The 20,138-nt window shown below is 42.4% G+C and overlaps 1 protein-coding gene across 2 annotated transcripts in view; it reads right to left on the bottom strand.

Annotated features, from left to right (window-relative positions):
- The window catches only part of SAMD4A (sterile alpha motif domain containing 4A), a 227,247-nt gene that overhangs the window by 83,339 nt on the left and 123,770 nt on the right, over positions 1-20,138 (bottom strand). For both annotated transcript variants that reach the window (XM_052647150.1, XM_052647151.1), the window contains exon 3: positions 5,556-6,074. In XM_052647150.1, the coding sequence (XP_052503110.1) occupies positions 5,556-6,074 (519 nt within the window). The remainder of the gene's footprint in view (positions 1-5,555; positions 6,075-20,138) is intronic.

Genomic DNA, 20,138 nt, shown 5'->3' with positions numbered 1-20,138 from the left:
CGCAGGACACAACCATTTTCTAAGAGATGCTCTACCACAAGAGAATGGCAGCTGAATACGTGCCAGGAATTTGCCATCTCCAATATTTCTGTGACTTTTTGAGGGTGTTCTAGGTGTGAGGAAAGAGAGGTAAAGAGGACAACACCCCTGTTTCCAAGGGGTTCATAGTCAGGAAGGGGAGGCAAAGATGTCAACCAAGAACTGGAATGCAGAATGCTTGCTACATGGGTCAGTACAGAGCTAGCATACTTGGGGCATATGACTTAGATGGGCTGTGACATTGATCAAGGTACTCAGCCTCTCTGGGCCTTAGTTTCCTCATCTGGCAGATGGGGATAACAATATGAGCCACATCATGGAGCTACAAAAGTTCAGTGAGTTAATATTTATGTAAAGGGTTCTGAAGAGCACCCAGCATGTAGTAAACATGATGCAGTGATCACTGTTGAGTTACTTTTCATAATCCATGGTACCAAATTTCTTTACTATATAGCTGTTACTAGCATAAAAGTCAATTGAGGTTAATAAAAGAAATACTGAGATTCCAAGCTGCACCATGAGATTGTAGATGAAGTGGGCAGCTCAGATGGAGCATTCTAGAATAATTTTTGCAACCCAAAGTTTCTGAGTTTTTATCTCAGATGAGGCTAGCAAAGGTTGGCATGTTTTCAAACCCAAATGTAAAGCATGCGAAGAAAAATCAAGTATTATCAACAGTTTGAATGAAAACAGGCTCCTTGCATTTGTAACTGCAGCATATAGTTTTTTCCCAGGTCAAAGTCCACCAGCGAAGGGTAGAAAATGGTTAGAAAGTCAGTCTGGGGCAATGGAGGTGGCACTGACCTCTACACAGCAGGATTCTGAGGGCTCTTAAGAAAACCTGGATGGTTCTTTTCCTGGAAGATTTACTTTTTCTATAGATGACTTGAGACAGAAAGCAAACCTAAAAGTGCTAAGGCAGGCTCTAGGTACACTGCATTTGGAATTGCTTGTGATGGCCAAAACAAAGTTGACTAAGACGTGTATAATTCGTGACAGCCAATACCTTGGTCCCACAGACTCATGATGAAGAACCTGCAGATTCTTGCTCTCAGTCATCAGACCCTCTTAAAAAGAGAGCTAGGTACTGAAAGCAGATTCTTCCCTCTCGTCTGAAACACCCTGATGCTATCTAAAATGGTGCCTCATAGACTCTCAACGGTCCCAACCCATTCCTCTCCTATCTCATGGAGGAAAAGGCCCAGCTCAAACATCCTATGAGATCTCATTTAACTTCTGCAGTCACTAAAAGGCACTCTCTCTTCTGTCCAAATGAATAAAAATAGGTTGATTCTTATTAAATTAGGGCATAGTTTTTGCCTCCTACTCTTAGCCTCATCTTAAATCCCTTCCTCAACAACCTGCATGGTTCTATTTTTTAATGCATCATTTTCTTCATCTCAATGTGCAAGCACCTTCTCAAAGTCAATATACATTCAAAATCAAACTTCTAGCTAGTGTCTTGCCTCTTATCTCACTGGAATCACTAACTCAACTGTCTTCATCCCTTAAATGCCTATCATGTGTGAAGCACTTCCAATTGATCTCTAAGATCCCTCTTTTTCCCCAGTGGTAGTTATTTTATTCAGTGGTAGTTGGCAAGGTGCTTTCTGCCTGTGTCCCCTCTGCCTCTGATCCCTCTTCTTCCTGGGCACACAGCAAGACTACACCTACCACACCCCTGCTATTAGATGTGGCCATGTGACAGAGTTCTAGCCAGTGGGATGTGAGTGAAGGTTATCTGTCCATGAAATCTGCCCAAGAAGACTTCCCCCATCTCTTTCTCCTTCCTGTGGTTTGACAAGCCTGGTCACTTTGGGCTACATGTGGTGAAGACGGCAAAAGACATGAGACAGAAAGAGCCTGGGTTCATGAATAACTGCTTAGAAGAATGTCACATGTCAATCAGGGACCCCCCTGTTCTGGACTTTACGTTAGTCAAAAACAAACTTTTACGTGGGCTTGTTTCTTTTAGCAGCAACGACTACCCCAAGAGATCAGTGAAGGGTCCAGTCTCATAAGATTTCTCTCTTAATAAATCCAGTGATCACTTCTTGGTTCTCATCTTATTGGACCTATCAGTAGCAGTTGAGTCAGTTGACCACTTTTTCCTACTTGAAACCTTTTCTTCATTGCCTTGCCCCCCCGCCCCGCCACACACACACTTGACTTCTCTCCAACTTCAACGGGTTCTCCTTGATTTGCTGCTTCTTCCCCTTCTCCCCAGGCTTCATGATGATGTGCTCGGGCTCAGTCCTCAGTCTTCTCTATCTGCATCTCTACCATGGTGACCTTATCTCATAGTTTCATCATTTTACATACCACCCATGTGCTGGTAGCTCCCAAAGTTCTATCTTAGGTCAGTCTTCTCTCCCAAACTGCATGCTCATATATCCAACTGCTTACTAGACGTCTCTGGTGGTCTAACAGATGTATAAAGTCACCATATAGGACACTGAACTTCCAACATTTTTGTAGGCAAAAAACCCTGGAGTCATTCTTGAGTTCTTCCCCCTGACAACTCATTTATTCTGTCAGGAAATCCTGTTGGCTGTACTTTCAAAATACATCTAGACTTGACCACTTCTCCCCCTCCTACTGTGGCCATCCTGGTCCAAGTAATCAATAGCTTGCCTGGATTACTGCAATAGTCTCTTAACTACTCTTCATGTTTCTGTCCTTGCCCTGGTATAATCTATTCTTAACACAGTGGCCAAAACTATCCCCCTTAAAACACAAGCCAGATCACATCACTCAATTGCCAAAAACCCTCTGAGGCGGTTGCTTAGAGCAAAAGTCGAGGTCCTTACAACAACCCACAATACCCAGCACGATCTCTCCCTCCCCGTTACCTCTGCAACCTCTACCACGGCTGTCTACCTCACTCACTCATTTTTAGCCAACAACCTTGTTTGCTTTTTCCCAAACAAGCTGGCACTTTTCTATCTTGTGATCTGAACCCTCAAGGCCAAACCATTTTCTACTGCAGTGAAATGGTCATAGCATATTCAAGTCCCCCTAGACCACTCTGCATGGCCTGGGCTCAGGAAAAGTACAATGCCAATGAGCACAAGAGTCTGGGGAGGGCAGCTAATGCCAGTGCTTTGCTATTCATTGTCTTGCCCAGTCCCTCTCATTCATTTAGCAGACACTCACTGAGTGCTTACTGCTGCCAGCCCTGGCCAGGGCATTCACATACATAATCTCATTTACCCTCACCACAACCCTCACAGGTAGATATCATGAACGTTTCCATTTTGCAAGTGGTGACCTTGCTCAGAGAGGTGAAGTAACTTGGCCTAGTTGTAGGTAGCTAATTGCAGGTCTGAGATTTGGACCCAGGTAGCAGTGACACCAAAGTCTTTTTTCTGTTCACTATGTCAAGCTGCCTCCCAGGTGCTCGGAAGATAGTTGATAGAAGCATTGAGTTAATGAATGACCCAAAGGACTGCAGTTTGGATAAGCACAATTTAGCCACTATCAACAATGCACAGGAGTAAAGCAATGACATTAAGATTGTGTTAAAGAGATGTTCTTAAAATACAAGTGTTGATATGACCCAATGAAACTTTCTGGAGGAAAGATCTGAGCTCTTATCTTCTTTACTGATGCTCCAAAAAAGGGCTCTAATCCCTTTTGTAATATGTAATCTTTTTCTAATATGTAATCTAGCTATCTTCTTAAACTTCCAAGTCCTTTTCAGCTCAAGTACTATCCTGGACTCAAAGGCCTAGGAGACCATGACAAGCATCTAAGCATTTCCTTCCCATCTTCTGGGCTTGGTTGCCACAGTGAAATATAAAAGTGACAATCTGATAACCATCTCAAATGTACTAATCTTATCAAGACCCGACAAAAATGTATTACATCAGCAGAGATGGAAATGTGATGACCCCAGACTAATTTCAAGATGGATGACATAAAACTCAACCTCTTAAAATAAAGAAGACCAAGTTTTGAGAGGGCAGGCAGCTCAGAGCTTGCATCTCTCCTAACTATCAAAGAATTTTGAAACAATTACTAGATTCTGTCACCAACCCAGGAAACTCGGGCCAAGAAGTTCTGCAGTCTCAGCCTGCATGTGTCTGAATAGTTCAAGCCATCACTTTCCATCACACAGAGGTTAGTGAAACCGTTTCCTGGATTACTAGTCTGTGAAAAAAACCTGTCACAGAACCTCTTACACAATAAATTAATGATGTAATAATCACCTAATTCCCCAAATATGCAAGTTATCAATATCTAAATGTGAAAATGGACAAAAGAATTTTAAAACCTCGTGTTGTGGCATTATCAAAGCAGTATCTGAAGTATTTCTTTGATTATTTCACTGAAGTACTGTTTCAATCAATGTAGTGAAAATTCCACACACTTACGTATTTAAGAAAGCCATTTAAAAAGGCCCATTAGCCCCAAGATCCATGTGGAGGCAGAGGCCAAGAAGCTGTCACTGCCAATTCTTCATACTCTCAGATCTTTTCATTGAGGGTTCCTGCCTGTTGACAGGCACACACAGTCTAACTGCGAAAGCTTTTCCCCAAGAAAGTTATCTCGGGCCTGACACCATCTTCAGAGACACATGCAAAGTAGCATCAAGGAATTCTCTTCAGTGGTGGCCCACTCTCCCACGCACTTTATAGACGTGCCAGTAGCATCTATGTCACTTCGCTCAGCCTAAGTGGGGAGCCACACAGAGCCACCAGACCCAGGCCTGGTCCCATCTGTGGGCAGAGTACTTTGCTTTAGTGTTCAAAGAGCAGAGGGCTGCCCTCTGCTCTCCCCTCTGCCAAAGCCGTTCCTGCCCCACCTCTCCTAAGGGGTTAGACTGAGCGAGAAGGCCACAGCATTCACACCAGGCTGTAGACAGAGCAGCATTCTCAGTTAGCAAACCTGCTCCCCCTGGTCAGGAGGAAAAGTAACCCTGATAACCGGTGATTAAGACAAGGGGATGCAAGGGAGGGAACATTCCAGGGTGAAATTTAAAAAAAAAAGAAAGAAAGAAAGAGAAAGAAAGGAAGGGGGAAAAAAAGAGAGAAAGAAAGGAAAAGAAAAAAAAAAAGAAGAAGTGGAAAAAGAAAAGAAAATGCACAAAGCCCATGAGGCTGTCTGGTTAAACATGGGTTAGAATCAGGTACAGAGCATCACACAGGAACTCAATGTCTTGGCAAATCCAAAAACCCCAGGTAAAAGGTACTGGGTGAAGGCATTTCTGTTTGTGGAAAGCAGAAGTTTCCTTCTTTCACCACTTAATCTCATGTTTAATTTTTCCTTTTTTTTAATCTATTTGTAACCCAAATTTAAACCATCAATCATTTTTACCTGCCCAGGATTTTTCTCTTTCAGGAGTCGAAAGAACAACAAACACGGGGTCCAAAAAGCCCTTTCCCGCAGCCAATTTCAATCAGCCCTTCTCTCCCAGGGTTACGGGGTGCCCAGAGCAGACATTCCCAGCGGGACATGCCACACACAGCAAGTCACCAAACCAGACTGCACTAAAGGGCTTCCGGGGGACTTACTTGTACTTGTGCTGGTTCCAATCGTATTGATTGTGGTGGGGACGGATGAAGATGAGTAGAGGGGCACGTGGCCGTTCTCACACCCCAGACTTTTGTCCTGCCAGTTGGAGGCGTTGATGCAAATCCCAGAATCCCGAGAGTTCTGCCACCCGTTAAGCTTGTCATCGGAGTTCTGTCTTTGGTGATAGTAGTGCGTCTGCCCGTAATCCACAGAGTCCGAGCGGCCTCGGTTCTGGCCGCCAAAGCTGGTCGACGTACGGTCCTCCAAGTGGTTCAGCCACATGGCCAAAGCACTGCGGTCTTCCAGTGAAGTGGCTGGATGGATCAAAGCGTAGGACAGCAGCTGCCTGCTCTCCTCGATGTGCTGGTTGTGTTCAATGGAGTGTGCCAGGATTTTGGGCAGCAGTTTCATATACTCTACTTTTGCGTCGAGGTTTCCTGGCTTCAGCAAAGGCAGGTGAGTTAACAGAAGGGATATCACTTTATCCTTGGATTCCTGTTGCCATTGGTTAATGATTCCTGAAAAGGAAAACAGGCAGGGCAAATAAGCAGATACACCACCATGGCACCAAGCAGCACACTGTATAAAGAGAACTCCTGGGGCCTGCAGTCTCAGTCTAGGCACCCGGGCTAAATTTTCTCAAAACAGCCTCTGCCTCGAGTGGAGATCTGACCTGAGGTTGTCAAGGGGTACTGACTTCAGTGAAACACTAACACTCTGAGGTGTTTGCTCAGTCTAACTCTAATGCAGGTCTCCAAAGAGGCTATGACCACTTTGGTACAAATGAATACAATTTACAGCTATTTTATTTCTTAGGAAAGTCTAGGCATACCCTCAGATAGGGGAATAAGGAATAAGAAAATCTCCATGGAAAAATGAGTATAATTAAGGGTCCGTATTGTAGAGTCCTCAAAGGCAAAGCTGCTTTCCCTTCCCTAGACATCCCTGGAAAGTGGGTGGAGCCCTGGCAAGTGCATTTGTGTGAAGCGGGTAAAACCTCCTAGATGGAGAAATCTATCAGGAGAAAAAGATGCCCCTCACCTGGGTGAAGCCCGCACCTTCCTCATGAGAAGCTGACTCAGAAATCGACTGTGATCTCAAAGCTAGAATTAACAATGGACCCAAGATGGGTCCAGTGGCATCTCTGATCACACATGCTAAGCAAGCTATTTTTCTTTAAGTAGAGAAGATCTGTTTGGTTATTTTTATTATGGTAAAATATACTTTTTAAATATACTTAATGTTTGCCATTTTAAACATTTTAAGTGTACCATTTTGTGGCATTAAGTACACTTACACTGTGGTACAGCCATCCCCACTATCCCTCTCCAGATCTTTTTTGTCTTTCCAAACTGAAACTCCATATCCACGAACCGCTAACTCCTCATTCTCCATACCCACAACCCCTGATGACCATTATTCTACTTTCTGTTTCTATATATTTGACTACTCTACTTATCTCATATAACTGGAATTATAAATCGGGTTGGCCAAAAAGTTCATTCAGATATTTCTTAAGATCTTCTGGAAAAATCCAAATGAACTTTTTGACCAACTCAGCAGTATTTGCCCTTTTATGACAAGAATATTGCACTTAGCATAATCTCTTCAAGGTTCATCCATGAGAATGTTTTCAACACTCTTACAAGGAATTCGTCTTATTCCCGACTACTCAAAACATAAACTTCTTGCCTTTACATACACATGGATTACCCAATGGTAATGTTAGCTAGTAACATGGAGTAATTAAACAGGGGCTTCCCAGGTGGTACCAGTGGTAAGAATCCGCCAGCCAATGCAGGAGATGCAAGAGACATGGGTTAGATTCCTGGGTCAGGAAGATCCCCTGGGGAAGGAAATGGCAAACCACTCCAGGATTCTTGCTTGGAAAGAATCCCATGGACAGAGAAGCCTGGCGGGCTATAGTCCACGGGGTTGCAAAGAGTCGGACACAACTGAACACATACACACACACAAACATGGGTTAACAGTACACTTTGCCTTAACTAGCCTTTAAGAAGTAGTTTGTTCAGCAGACTGATAGCTATCCATGGGACCTGGGATGATAAGAAAGAAAGTTCTCTGCCAGAAAAGTCATTCCTAATACCTAAAGACCTGAACTCTGGCCCACTGATGACTGTATAAGGGCTAGAGCTTTCACAAAGTATCTGCAAGTTTGAAAAGGCATTTCTGGAATCTAGCAGAAGGGCTTCATAATTCTAGTGAGGCACAAACACATCAGACCAAGCTCAAGAGTCAGTGTTGATCATGAGCTACAAATGCACCAGCTGCATATGATAAGGCCTCTCAAGAGGAAGGGGTATATTCAAAGAACAGTATCAAGGGAGGAAGGCATGGTATGTCATAAAAGAATGTGGGCTTCAGAGTTAGGCACACAAATCCCAGCTCTGCCACTTAATCGGCAATGGAACTTTCATAAGTTCCTCAACCTATCAGTCAAGAGTGCTACCAACAGCACCTGCCCCTCCTTGTGTTACAGGAATAAATGAGGTAATGTAACAAAAAGACCAGTCAAGTACTTGATGATAGAAATAATTCCTTCTATTTGTCTCTGCCTGAGTCAGGCCCACATTAGAGTCATGTTGGGTGGTTTCCGATACCAAGTTTTAAAAATAATACAGGCCAGAGATGATCCAGGAAAGGCCATTAACCATTTTCAGAGTTGATACAAAGCTACAGTAATCAAGACAGCATGGTATTGGCACAAAAACAGACATATGGATCAATGGAACAGAATAGAGACCTCAGAAAGAAACCCACACACCTGTGGTCAATTAATCTTCAACGAAGGAGCAAGAATATACAATGGAGAAAAGACAGTCTCTTCAGCAAGTGGTGTTGGGAAAGTTGGACAGCTCCATGTAAATCAATAAAGTTAGAACATGCCCTCTTACCATACACAAAAATAAACTCAAAATGGCTTAAAGACTTAAACATAAGACATGATAACATAAAACTCCTAGAAGAGAATATAGGCTAAACATTCTCTGACATAAATCATCCAGTGTTTTATTAGGTTAGTCCCCCAAGGCAATAGAATAAAAGCAAAAATAAACAAATGGGACCTAATCAAACTTACAAGCTTTTGTACAGCAAAGGAAACCATAACCAAAACAAAAAGACAATCAACGGATTGGGAGAAATATTTGCAAATGATGTGACTGACAAGCACTTAATTTCCAAAATACACAAGCAGCTCATACAACTCAACAACAAAAAACAAACAACCCAATTAAAAATGGGCAGAAGACCTAAATAGACATTTCTTCAAAGAAGACACACAGCAGAACAACAGGCACATGAAAAGATGCTCAACATCACTAATTATGAGAGAAATGCAAATCAAAACTACAATGAGGTACCACTTCCCCCAGGAGAATTGGCATCAATAAAAAGTCTACAAATAACAAATGCTGGAGAAGGTGTGGTGAAAAGGGAACCTTCCTATACTATTGGTGGGAATGTAAGTTGGTGCAGCCTCTCTGGAAAAGAGCGTGGGGATTTCTAAAAAAAACTGAAATAGAGTTGCCATATGACCGAGCAATCCTACTCCTGGGATATATGTTTGTACAAAACCATAATTAAAAAAAAGTGTACCCGTATGCATAGCAGCACTATTCACCATAGCCAAGACATGGAAACAATCCAAATGTCCATTGAATGATGAATGGATAAAGATGTGGTGCATGTATACAATGGAATACTACTCAGCCACAAAAAAGAATGAAATAATGCCATCTGCAGCAACATGGATGGACTTAGAGATTGTGATACTAAGTGAAAGGCAAATACCATATGATATCACTTATACATGGAATCTAAAACATGACACAAAGGAACTTACATACAAAACAGAAACAGACTCAGAGAACAGACTTCAAGTTACCAAGAGTGAGGAGGAGAAGGGTGGATGGAGAGTCTGAGATTAGCAGATACAACTTTTATATGTGGAATGGATAAACAACAAGATCCTACTGTATAGCATAGGACTCTATATTCAATATCCTGTGATAACCCATATGGAAAAGAATATGAAAAAAGAATGTACATGTAGGTAAAACTGAACCACTTTGTTGTACAGTAGAAACTAACACAGCACTGTAAATCAACTACCCTTCCATAAAATAAAATTTAAAAAAATTATCAGAGTTGGAAGAGGTAGAAAGTGAAAAGGTGAAAAATAATGGGGTTATTGAGCTTATAACTGAATATGAAGAGATGCTTTGCTTTTTTGAAGTAGGGATTTCATAAGGAAATAGACGGTCAACTACTTGAAACAGAAGTCTTCAAACTGAAGCATGAGAGAAAAAAATTGGATGTGGAGAGTAAGTGAAGTGCCAGCATGACAAAAGACCCAGAAAAGTCACCAAGGAAAGCTCTACAACTTCCATCTTGGGGGCTTGAAGAATAGAGACAGATGATCCAGCTAAGTACAGTCAGATAAAAATATAATGCAAGCCACATGTGTAACTGAAAATTTTCTAGTATTAAAAGGGGGCTTTCCTGGTGGCTCAGTGGTAAAGAATCCTCCTGCCAGTGCAGGAGACGCAGGTTTGATCTCTGGGGCAGGAAGGTCCCTTGGAGAAGGAAATGGCAAATCACTCCAGTATCCTTGCCTGGGAAATCCCATGGACAAAGGAGCCTGGCAGGCTATAGTCTGTGGGGTCACAAAAGAGTCAGACATGACTTAGCAACTAAATAACAACAATAACTGCATTAAAAGAATAGTAAAAAGAGGAGGTGAAATTAATTTTAATGATATATTTTATTTAACCATTATACAATTATATATATCACTATATTATTATTTTAACTTGCAATCAATATAAAATTATTGATGAAACAGTTTGCATTCTTTTCTTTGTACCAAGCCTTCAAAATCCAGGGTACACTTCATATTACCAAAGATAATTTACAGTCAGTGCAATCTTTAGCAAAATACCAATGACATCTTCACAGAATTAGAACAAATAATTTTAAAATTTGTATGGGAACACAAAAGACCCTGAATAGACAAAACAATCTTGAGAAAGAATGGAGCCAGAGGAATCACACCCCCTGACTTCAGGGTGGGCAGGCGTGTTAAGTCACATCAGTCATGTTTGACTGTGCACCCTTACGGACTTGTAGCCCAGCTGGCTTCTCTGTCCATGGGATTCTTCAGGCAACAATACTGAAGTGGGTTGCAATGCCCTTCTCCACCCTAGCTTCAGACTATACTACAAAGATATAGTAATCAAAAAAGTATGGCACCAGCACAAAAATAGACACATAGATCAATGGAATAGGATAGAGTCCAGAAATAAACCCATGCACACAAGGTCAATTAATTTACAACAAAGGAAGCAATAATATACAATGGAGAAAAGACACTCTCTTTAATAAGTGGTATTGGAAAAACTGGACAGCTACATGTGAAAAAATGAAATCAGAACATTTTTTAACATCATACACAAAAATAAACCCAAAATGGATTAAAAACCAAAAATGTAAGACCAGAAATGATCAAACTCTTTAGAAGAAAACCTAGGCAGAATACTCTTTGACATAAATCACAGCACTATTTTTTCTGGATCCATCCTACAGCAGAGGAAATAAAAAGTGAAAATAAAATACACAAGACCTAATTAAACTTTCACAGAGCAAAGGAAACCACTGACAAAATGAAAAGACAACCCACTGAATGGGAGAAAATATCTGCAAATGATGTGACCAATAAGAGGTTAATTTTCTCTCTCACACACACACACACACACACACACACACACACAGAGTTCATACATCTCAATATCAGAAGAAATTTAAAAATGGATAGAAGAACTGAATAGACGTTGTCCCATAGAAGAAATACAAATGGTCAACAGGCACATGAAAAGATGCTCAATACCACTAATCATTGGGGAAATGTAAAAAAAAAAAAAAAACCCACTATGAGATATTACCTCACACCTATCAGAATGGCTATCATCAAAAAGCCTACAAATAACAAAAGTTGGTGAGGGTGTGGAGAAAAGGGAATCCTTATACACTGTTGGTGGGAATATATACTGGTGCAGTCACTATGGAAAACAGTACGGAGCTTTCTCAAAAAACTAAAAATAGAGCTACTATATGATCCAGAAATTCTACTCTTGGGTATATATCTGAAAAAAAAAACAAACCCAAAACACTAATTGGAAAAGATACACGCACAATGTGCACAGAAGCATTATTTACAGTTTTCAAGGTGTGCAAGCGATCTAACTGTTCACCAACAGATGAATGGATAAAGATCTGGTATACATACAATGGAAAACTACTCAGTCATAAAAAAGAATGAACATGGATGGACTTGGAGGGTATTATGCTAAGTGAAATAAGTCAGACAGAGAAAGACAAGTACTGTGTGCTATTACTTATATGTGGAATCTTTAACAGGACAAACTAGTGAATATTAGAAAAAGGAAGCAGATTCAGATATGGAGAACAAACTTGTGGTTACCAATGGGGAGAAGGGAGGGGGAGGGGGAGTACAAGGGTAGGAGATTAAAAGGTGAAACTATTATGTGTAAAATAAGCTACAAGAATATCTTGTACAACACAGGGAATATAGCCAATGTTTTATAAGTGGAGTGTGAACTTTAAGAATTATGAATCACTCTGTTGTACGCCTATAACTTACACAATATTGCACATCAACTAATTTTTTTTTTTTTAATCCAAAGTGTGCTCTGCCATGGACAGCACATCTCAGGTTGGGTTGGCCACAGCTGAATGCCCAGAGGCCATGTGTGGCTGGTGGCTACTGAACTGGCTAGCACAGGGCTAGAGACATTCAGATGGGGAAGGGGGGTGGGAGGGCACAGATGACCTCAGCAGGTCCCTCCAAGGTTCCTGACTCTATATTTAGCAAATTGCCACCTGACACAAGATAATCCTTGTGCATTCCAGTATATAGCCTTTCTTTTAAAGTTGCTTTAAGAGATGAAGAAATCACCCATTCTAATTTTCTCATCGATACATTTCCAGCAAACACCCGGCATGTTTTAAATTACAGATATGCTTAGGATGAAGATAAAGTCTATTCATTAAGCCCAAGTAACTAAAGAGTCACTGGCAAGCAAAAGGGCCTGAGAAGAAGGTGAGTCTATGCCTGATGCCAACATTGATCACATGTAGCCAGTGGAAAATGGATGTTTAAAAATGAAATTTGGGAACAAGCTTTAATACGAATCCATGAGGCTAAGGAACTCCCTAGCTTTTTGTGAGGTCACTTCCCTGTTTGGGTAGTCTACCCTTCCACAAAAGGTCAGCCTAAAAAAATCAGAAACAAAAACAAAATGGAAATAGGACTCAGAGTACAAACTGAACATCTGATCTCCATGTAAGCCTGCTCTGCCAGGGATTAGCCTGGGATCCAGGGGAGGAACAAGCACAGCAAAGAGGAAAAGAAAACCAAAAGCTGCTGCCCCTGGTCCCTTCCAGGCCTGAAATGCTTCTTTCCCTACCTTTGGGACAGGGCTGCTTGGATGCTGTGGGGCTATGGCGTGGCCAAGAAGACGACTATGACTTTTATTTACTGCCTCTGGGAACATGGAAATACGATGGCCTTCTGATGGCCAACTGGATCAAACTGTTTCTGCCACTGCTCCAGCTGCCATGCTGACAGCTAACAGTACTCAATGTTTTCTATGTGCTAGGCACTCTTCTAAGTTCTGCACATGCAATTCCTCATTTAATCCTCAAATAAAGCTTATGAGACAGGTCCTATTACAGTCTTACTTTATGGATGGGGACACAGAGGCAGAGAGAGGTCAAGTAACCTGCCTCAGGTTCCCCAGTTAGTGAGGAGGCAGAATGAGGTATGCAAATTAGCATAAAGATACATATTGACTATCATGCTAGAGGAGCTTGGCTGTAAGCTAAATACTTTAATATTTACAATACATAACTAATTATATGCTGCATATATAATTATATACTGTATCTATAATACATATGTAATTATATAACACATTAAAATATAATTATATAGCATGTAATTACATATGAATTGTTTATACCTGAATTATATTTACAAATATAATAATGTAGAAATATTAAAAGAATACATGGATCAGCAGAAGAGTTGGGTCAGCTGTGGAAGTATAGAAAAAAAGAAGTTATAGAGGACTGTACTTTTTGTGGTTTTAAAATATGTCCACTATGTCTTTGACAGTCCTCTCCAAAAGGTGGAGCCAATCAACTCCTTCTAGATGCAGGCTGTAGTTAATGAATCACTTCTATCAAATGGAACGTGTTAATTGTGGAAGCAATAGGGTGTGACTTGAAGGACTGGGTTATAAGCAGGATTGCAGCTTTTACCTTGCTCTCTCTTGGGTTACTCATTCTGGGGGGAGCCAGCTGCCATGTTGGGAGGATACTCAAGCAACTCAATAGGGAGGGAGGTCTGATGGTAAGGAACTAAGTCCTGCTGCCAACAGCAGTACCAACTGGGAAACTGAATTCTTGGCCCCAGTGAAGCCTTCAGGTGATTATATACCAGAGAACATCTTGAAGGACCCTGAGTCATATTCCTGATCCAGACAAACTGTGTGTGATAACACATTTATGGTTGTATTACTATTAAGCTTCTAAGTTTGGGGTAAAGATAACCAATACGCCTATCCAAGTGCCCCTCTAGGAAAATTAAAGTCTTAGCCCTTTGGCTTTGAGAAGTTCTGTCCTCTGAGTAAAGTCATCCTCATTCTGAGCTGGACTCAAGAAGCTCACCAGTTGCCACTAAATGCTCCCCTCATCTAGTGTCCCTCATCCCGGTTATCTGCTCACCAAACAACCTCTTGACTATGATAGCACTCCAGGTACCTTCAGGGAGAGGATGAGCTGACCATACAGATGAGGGATTTCTAGATTCTGTGATGATGATGATTTTTCAGGGCAACTTAACAAGTGGTTAAGGAAGATGTATCTTCCTGTGGAGCCCTTCCTGTGCTGATTATATGGACTGTGAGTACATCTTGTCCCTCTGAGTACCTGAGATCCCTCCTCATGGTATAGAGTCTACATCCCTGCTTTCTAGGTAGTACTGAATCAACCTCTCAGGGGAGTATTCCCAGGTGCTAACAAGAGGGAGAATCTCCCCCTTCAAATAGAAGCCAAGCAGGCATGCAGGACTTGGGACGGGAACGGCAGGTCCTGCCCAGTTGCCCACTGGCTTTCTTTGTAGCATACACACCACTTTCCAGGGAGAAGGGACCTTTACTGAGATGTGTACTCAAGGGATTCTCTTTATTGAGAAGACCCAGGGATCCTCAAAATATTCAATCAATCACTTCCATGATGCACTTTCTATTATTATTCACGCCAATATCACCCTAGTCAGTCAGACAGTCTAGAAAACAGAAGTCCAAGAACAAGGTTCATTCTCTTCTCAACTCTCCTCTATTACTGCCTCTAAATATTTCCTCTATTATTCCTCTGGATAAGGAGCAGAGATAAGAGTTTGCTGGATCTCTTAGGTGGGCAAAAGCTAATGATTTATAATGTATAAATAAACATATGGTGACATATGAGTAGTAAAAAAAAAAAAATCCTGAAAGAGCTATGATTAAAGACCATGAGGATTAGGAAACTGTCCCAGTGATTCTTGGAGTGATAAAGAATGTGTTTAAATACCAGGTCTGGTATTATTACTACACAATGATATGTCAATGTTTAAGGGCTCCAGTTGTTAGTAAATTACCCTTAAATTGCTATTTTATTATACCCTTGTTTTCAGTTTAATAACATTTACCATAAAAGGGTTTCTCACAAGTGTATTTAGGCAATTTGCTCATGCGAGAAATGGCTGGAAATTAAATGCACACATTCAAGAACTACGGGTTAAATAAATGTGCTAAAAGGCAGAAATACCAGTGGGTTTTAAATGGTCAAATGCTCCCTGGAAGAATTTGTATTATAAACTCAATCTTAGAATATCATGTAAAAAGGGCTTCTAAAGGCAGTACTGCACAGATCAGGAACAGGACAGCAGGAACACCACACATCATGCATGTGGCAGGGAGGGAAGCTGAGAGGGCACCTAAAAAACCTGGTGGAAAATGGCAAACACCAACAAGGCAAATGATGAGATTCCTGTGTCGGCATCTGCATTTGCCTACTGTCTCTCAAGCGATCCTCTTGAGCTAGAGATGGCTAAAGAAACATCCCCATAATGTGGGGGAGCCCAGCAAAATATGTGGATTAGCCCAGCTGTGACGGGGACCCAGATAACATGGGGTTACTGAGCTCCTAGAACTGCAGACACAAAGGATGGAGAAGATGGAAACCTCCTCCTATTTTTAAGGAGGGTAATTGCTGGCTGGTGGGCCCCAAGGATCCCTGCCTGTTGGTCTTCAGGCCCTTGTGTAGAGAACGGTGGAGGAATTCTGAGATTAGGTCACAAAAAGCATCGCAGCTTCCACCTCACTTTCTTGGTTCACTTGCTCTGGTGGAAGTGATGGTCATACCAACTTATGAAGACACTCAGGCAGCCCCGAGAGAGGTCTGTATGGGGAGGAACCCAGGCCTCCTGCTAACAGTCAGCACCAACTTGCCAGCAACGTGAGTGAACCACCTTGGAAGTGAATTCTCCAGCTCTAGTCAATATCTGGATTGCAACCTTGCAAGAAATCTTAAGCCAGAACTACCCAGCGAGACAATCCCAAATTTCTGACCCTCAGAAAACTGTGAGATAAATGTTGTTTTGTGAAGCCATTAAGTTTGGGGGCAATCTATCATACAGTGATAGTTAACTAGTACTAGTAGCTTCATGTTACTTGGTAAAAAAGAATCACTCAAGAATGCTTCTGCCCTTTCAGCTTACTGGAAAAGTCAGGGACCTGTGTGGTGGACTCTACAGCCCAGTATAACCACCAGCAATTTCTCTAAGAACAGGACAATGGTTAGGTGCTAGTCATTCATAGGCACCTGACTGCCCACAACGGGCAAGAACCAGGTACTTCTGACCCCAACAGATACCTACAATGACCCCCCTCTGCTCCCAAGCCATCTTGTCATCTCTTCAATGAGGAGTTTCCATCTGAGTCCTTATCTCCCAGGTATGGGTATGGCTGGCCATTCCAGGAGGTCTTCTTTGCTCCTGAGTGATCCAGGCCAGCAGTGGATCTCAGCCCAGGTCAAGTTAGGGCTGGAATTCACCTTCGGGCTTCTGACCTCCTTCAGGCAATGACTAGCTCTCCTAGGTCTGAGGCTGTCCCTTCCCTGAGGGCACATAAGACGGGCCAGCTCCCCCAACCACTTGCCTCAGTTCTGACTCTGGCCTGAAGAGTATGCAGACATCTCCCACAGCTAAATCTCCAGCCCAGGTTAAAACGTCTAAAACTGAACTCTTGCTTCCACTCTCACTAGGTCTGCACCTTTGGTCTTCTTATCTTTCTCAGCACATGGCTTTTCCATCTTCACAGGAGCTTAGGTGGAAACCCTGGAGTATCCTTGACTACTCTCTTTCACACTTGTACTTTATCTGTTAGCAAATCCTATGTGCTGGGCCTTCAATATATATATCCAGAATCTATTCTTTACCATGCTTCTGCATTCCACCTCCACACCCCGCAAACAGTCTGTTATCAACACAACAAGCAGGATGATCTTTTTATACAAGAAGATAAGTCATGTCACTTCTCAGATCAAACATTCCAATAGTAGAAGGCAGAGAGTAAAAGCAATATGTGTGGGTGGTGTTCAGTTGCTAAGTCATGCCTGACTCTTTGTGACCTCACAGACTGTAGCTCGCCAGGCTCCTCTGTCTGTGGGATTTTCCAGGCAAAAATACTGGGTGGGTTTCCATGTCCTTCTCCAGGGGATCTTCCTGACCCAGGGATCAAGCCTGCATCTCCAGAGTCTTCTGCACTGACAGGCGGACTCTTTACCACTCTGCCACCTGGGAAGCCCTGAAAGCCACAGAGAGGCCTCCTAGCCTCTCCGTGATCCAGCTTCACTTCCTTCTACAGCCCCAGTCCATCCTGGCTCCCGTGCTGTTCTGTACATGGCAGACTTTGCCCTAATCCCCAGCCTTTGCACTGGCTGTCTTTCAGCCTGGAATGTTCTTCCCTCAGATCCACACTCACCCTCCCTCAGCTCTGTCTTTGCTCAAATGCTACCTTCTCAGTGAGACTTTCTCTGCCCACACTTTTAAAACTGCCCACATCACCCCCTCACTGCACACGTCCTCATCCCCCTGCCCTGCTTTACTGTTCTCCACGACATCTATCACATGACTTGCTGTGTGCCACACTGCCTCCATCTTTCTCTACTAGAACAAAACCTCACAAGAGTAGTGATTTGTCTCCATGTTCCCTTGCATTGTTGCTGCAGCTGCTGCTAAGTCGCTTCAGTCGTGTCCGACTCTGTGCGACCCCATAGACGGCAGCCCACCAGGCTCCCCAGTCCCTGGGATTCTCCAGGCAAGAACACTGGAGTGGGTTGCCATTTCCTTCTCCAAAGCATGAAAGTGAAAAGTGAAAGTGAAGTCGTTCAGTCATGTCCTAGCGACCCCATGGACTGCAGCCCACCAGGCTCCTCCATCTATGGGATTTTCCAGGCAAGAGTACTGGAGTGGGGTGCCATTGCCTTCTCCTTTCCTTATTAACCACATTTTTAAATGGCTATATAAAATTGTCCCCAGGCCTTTTGTTTGATAGTGATTTTATTAGACTTTGGGGTTTCTTACTCAAAATCTGAGGTACTTCCTAGAAATTTCCTTTAAAAAAAGACTAATGGACCGAGTGACCTGCAAGCAACAGAAGATGCCAACTGTCACCTCAACACTGTTCTGCCACCTCTTTCTTGTTTGATTCTTGAGGAATTCTGATTAGTATTAGCTTTAACATCAAATAAATTAGGAATATGTAAAAACGGGAAATAAAATGATTAGCTCAGTTTTCAAAACCTTTACTCCATCCCCCATTTCAATATTCTACTTAGGATGGAAAATTTCCCCAAGTGCTAGAAAACAAAAGCGTAATGGGTGCTTTTTCTGCTTGTAACTGACACCAATTAAAGTAATCTTCGTGATAAAGATTTGTTAGCTGAGACAGCAGAATTAAACGCATTTAATACAACTCTTCGGCAAACATCTGTTGAAGAAAGAGACAAAACCAGTGCCAACGGGGTCGTGTTAAGACTGTTACACGTCCCAGTTCTTTTGGCCATAAGTGATCATGTTAAGATAAAACCTCACAGGAATGGGTCTCCAAAGAGTCATATATTAATAAATTAGAGATGAAGGAAATGTTACCTTACTCTTGACAAATCCAAGGCAAATCCTTGCAAACCACATTTGGCTAGTGTTTTTTTTTTTTTTCCACTCAAAACCCCTCCGAGGATAGGCTATAAATGTTCCAAAAGCAAGAGGTTTTCCCCACTCCCTAATCTTCAGTGCCACTCTCGCCCTCCCAGACCACCACTGACAAACCCCACATACCACAAAATGACTCTCCAATCATATTTCAGAATAATAAATTAGCAATCCTCACGCTGACCTTACAGAGGAACAAAACAGGCTCCGCACTCCTGCACTTAGAGGGAAGCCTTGCTCTATAAGAAGCAATGGAAACAAGGGCCTGAAAAGAAGCACACTGTGGTCCAGGGAGCCACTTGCAATGAGCTTTGTTACCAAAGAACTCCAGGACCAAAATCCTTGGCAATGTCCAGATAAAATCAATGAGGGAGTGTCAGGAGGAATGTAAACAGGCCAAATCACAAAGCAGTAATCTGTGCTTGATCCAGCAGACCCAACTGACAACAGCCATTTCACACAATATTCAAACCATTCAATCCTAAAGGAAATTAACCCTGAATATCCATTGGAAGGACTGATGCTGAAGCTGAATCTCCAATACTTTGGCCACGTGATGCAAACAGCTGACTCCAAACGCTGGGCAAGATTGAGGGCAGGAGGAGAAGGGGGTGACAGAGGGTAAAATGGTTGGATGGCATCATCGACTCAGTGGACACAAGTTTGAACAAAACTCCAGGAGACAGTGAAGGACAGGGAAGCAGGCCAGGGGGTTGCAGAGAGTCAGATACAACTGAGCAAGTGAACAACAACACGAATCTGGCAAGAGCCAGAGTGAACCATCTCTGAGCACATGGAGCCTTACGATGTCTTGAAGTGAGCCTGGACTACCGACTCACTAGGTCCCACACTTTCTAAAACCATGAGGAAGTTGCTTGACAAAAAACTTCCCATTTTGAGAGATGAGAATCCAAAGTGTGAGAGTGAATGTGAGTGCCCTGGGATGTGTGCAAATGTTATCACCAGGGAACAGCACACACATATGCCTAACATACCCATGATGGGAAAGTTGACAGTAAAATGTATGCATCACTCACTTAGGTAGGAAATCTTAGATATACGTACAAGGTATTCAGCAGAGGATAGAATGGACAAATATGTGAAGGTAAGATATTTAAATCCATGGTCACAAATTCACTGTTCATGTATTCAGAAAAGGGGCCTGGTTAACTGCTCAAGGACAGAGTTGGGTGACCAACCCTAGGACAGAGCCAACCCCGCCCTG

Source organism: Budorcas taxicolor, chromosome 10 (genome assembly GCF_023091745.1).
Source record: "Budorcas taxicolor isolate Tak-1 chromosome 10, Takin1.1, whole genome shotgun sequence".
NCBI classification, from domain to species: domain Eukaryota; kingdom Metazoa; phylum Chordata; class Mammalia; order Artiodactyla; family Bovidae; genus Budorcas; species Budorcas taxicolor.
Note: the sequence above shows the minus strand (reverse complement) of the source record. Positions and strands in the feature narration are given on the sequence as shown.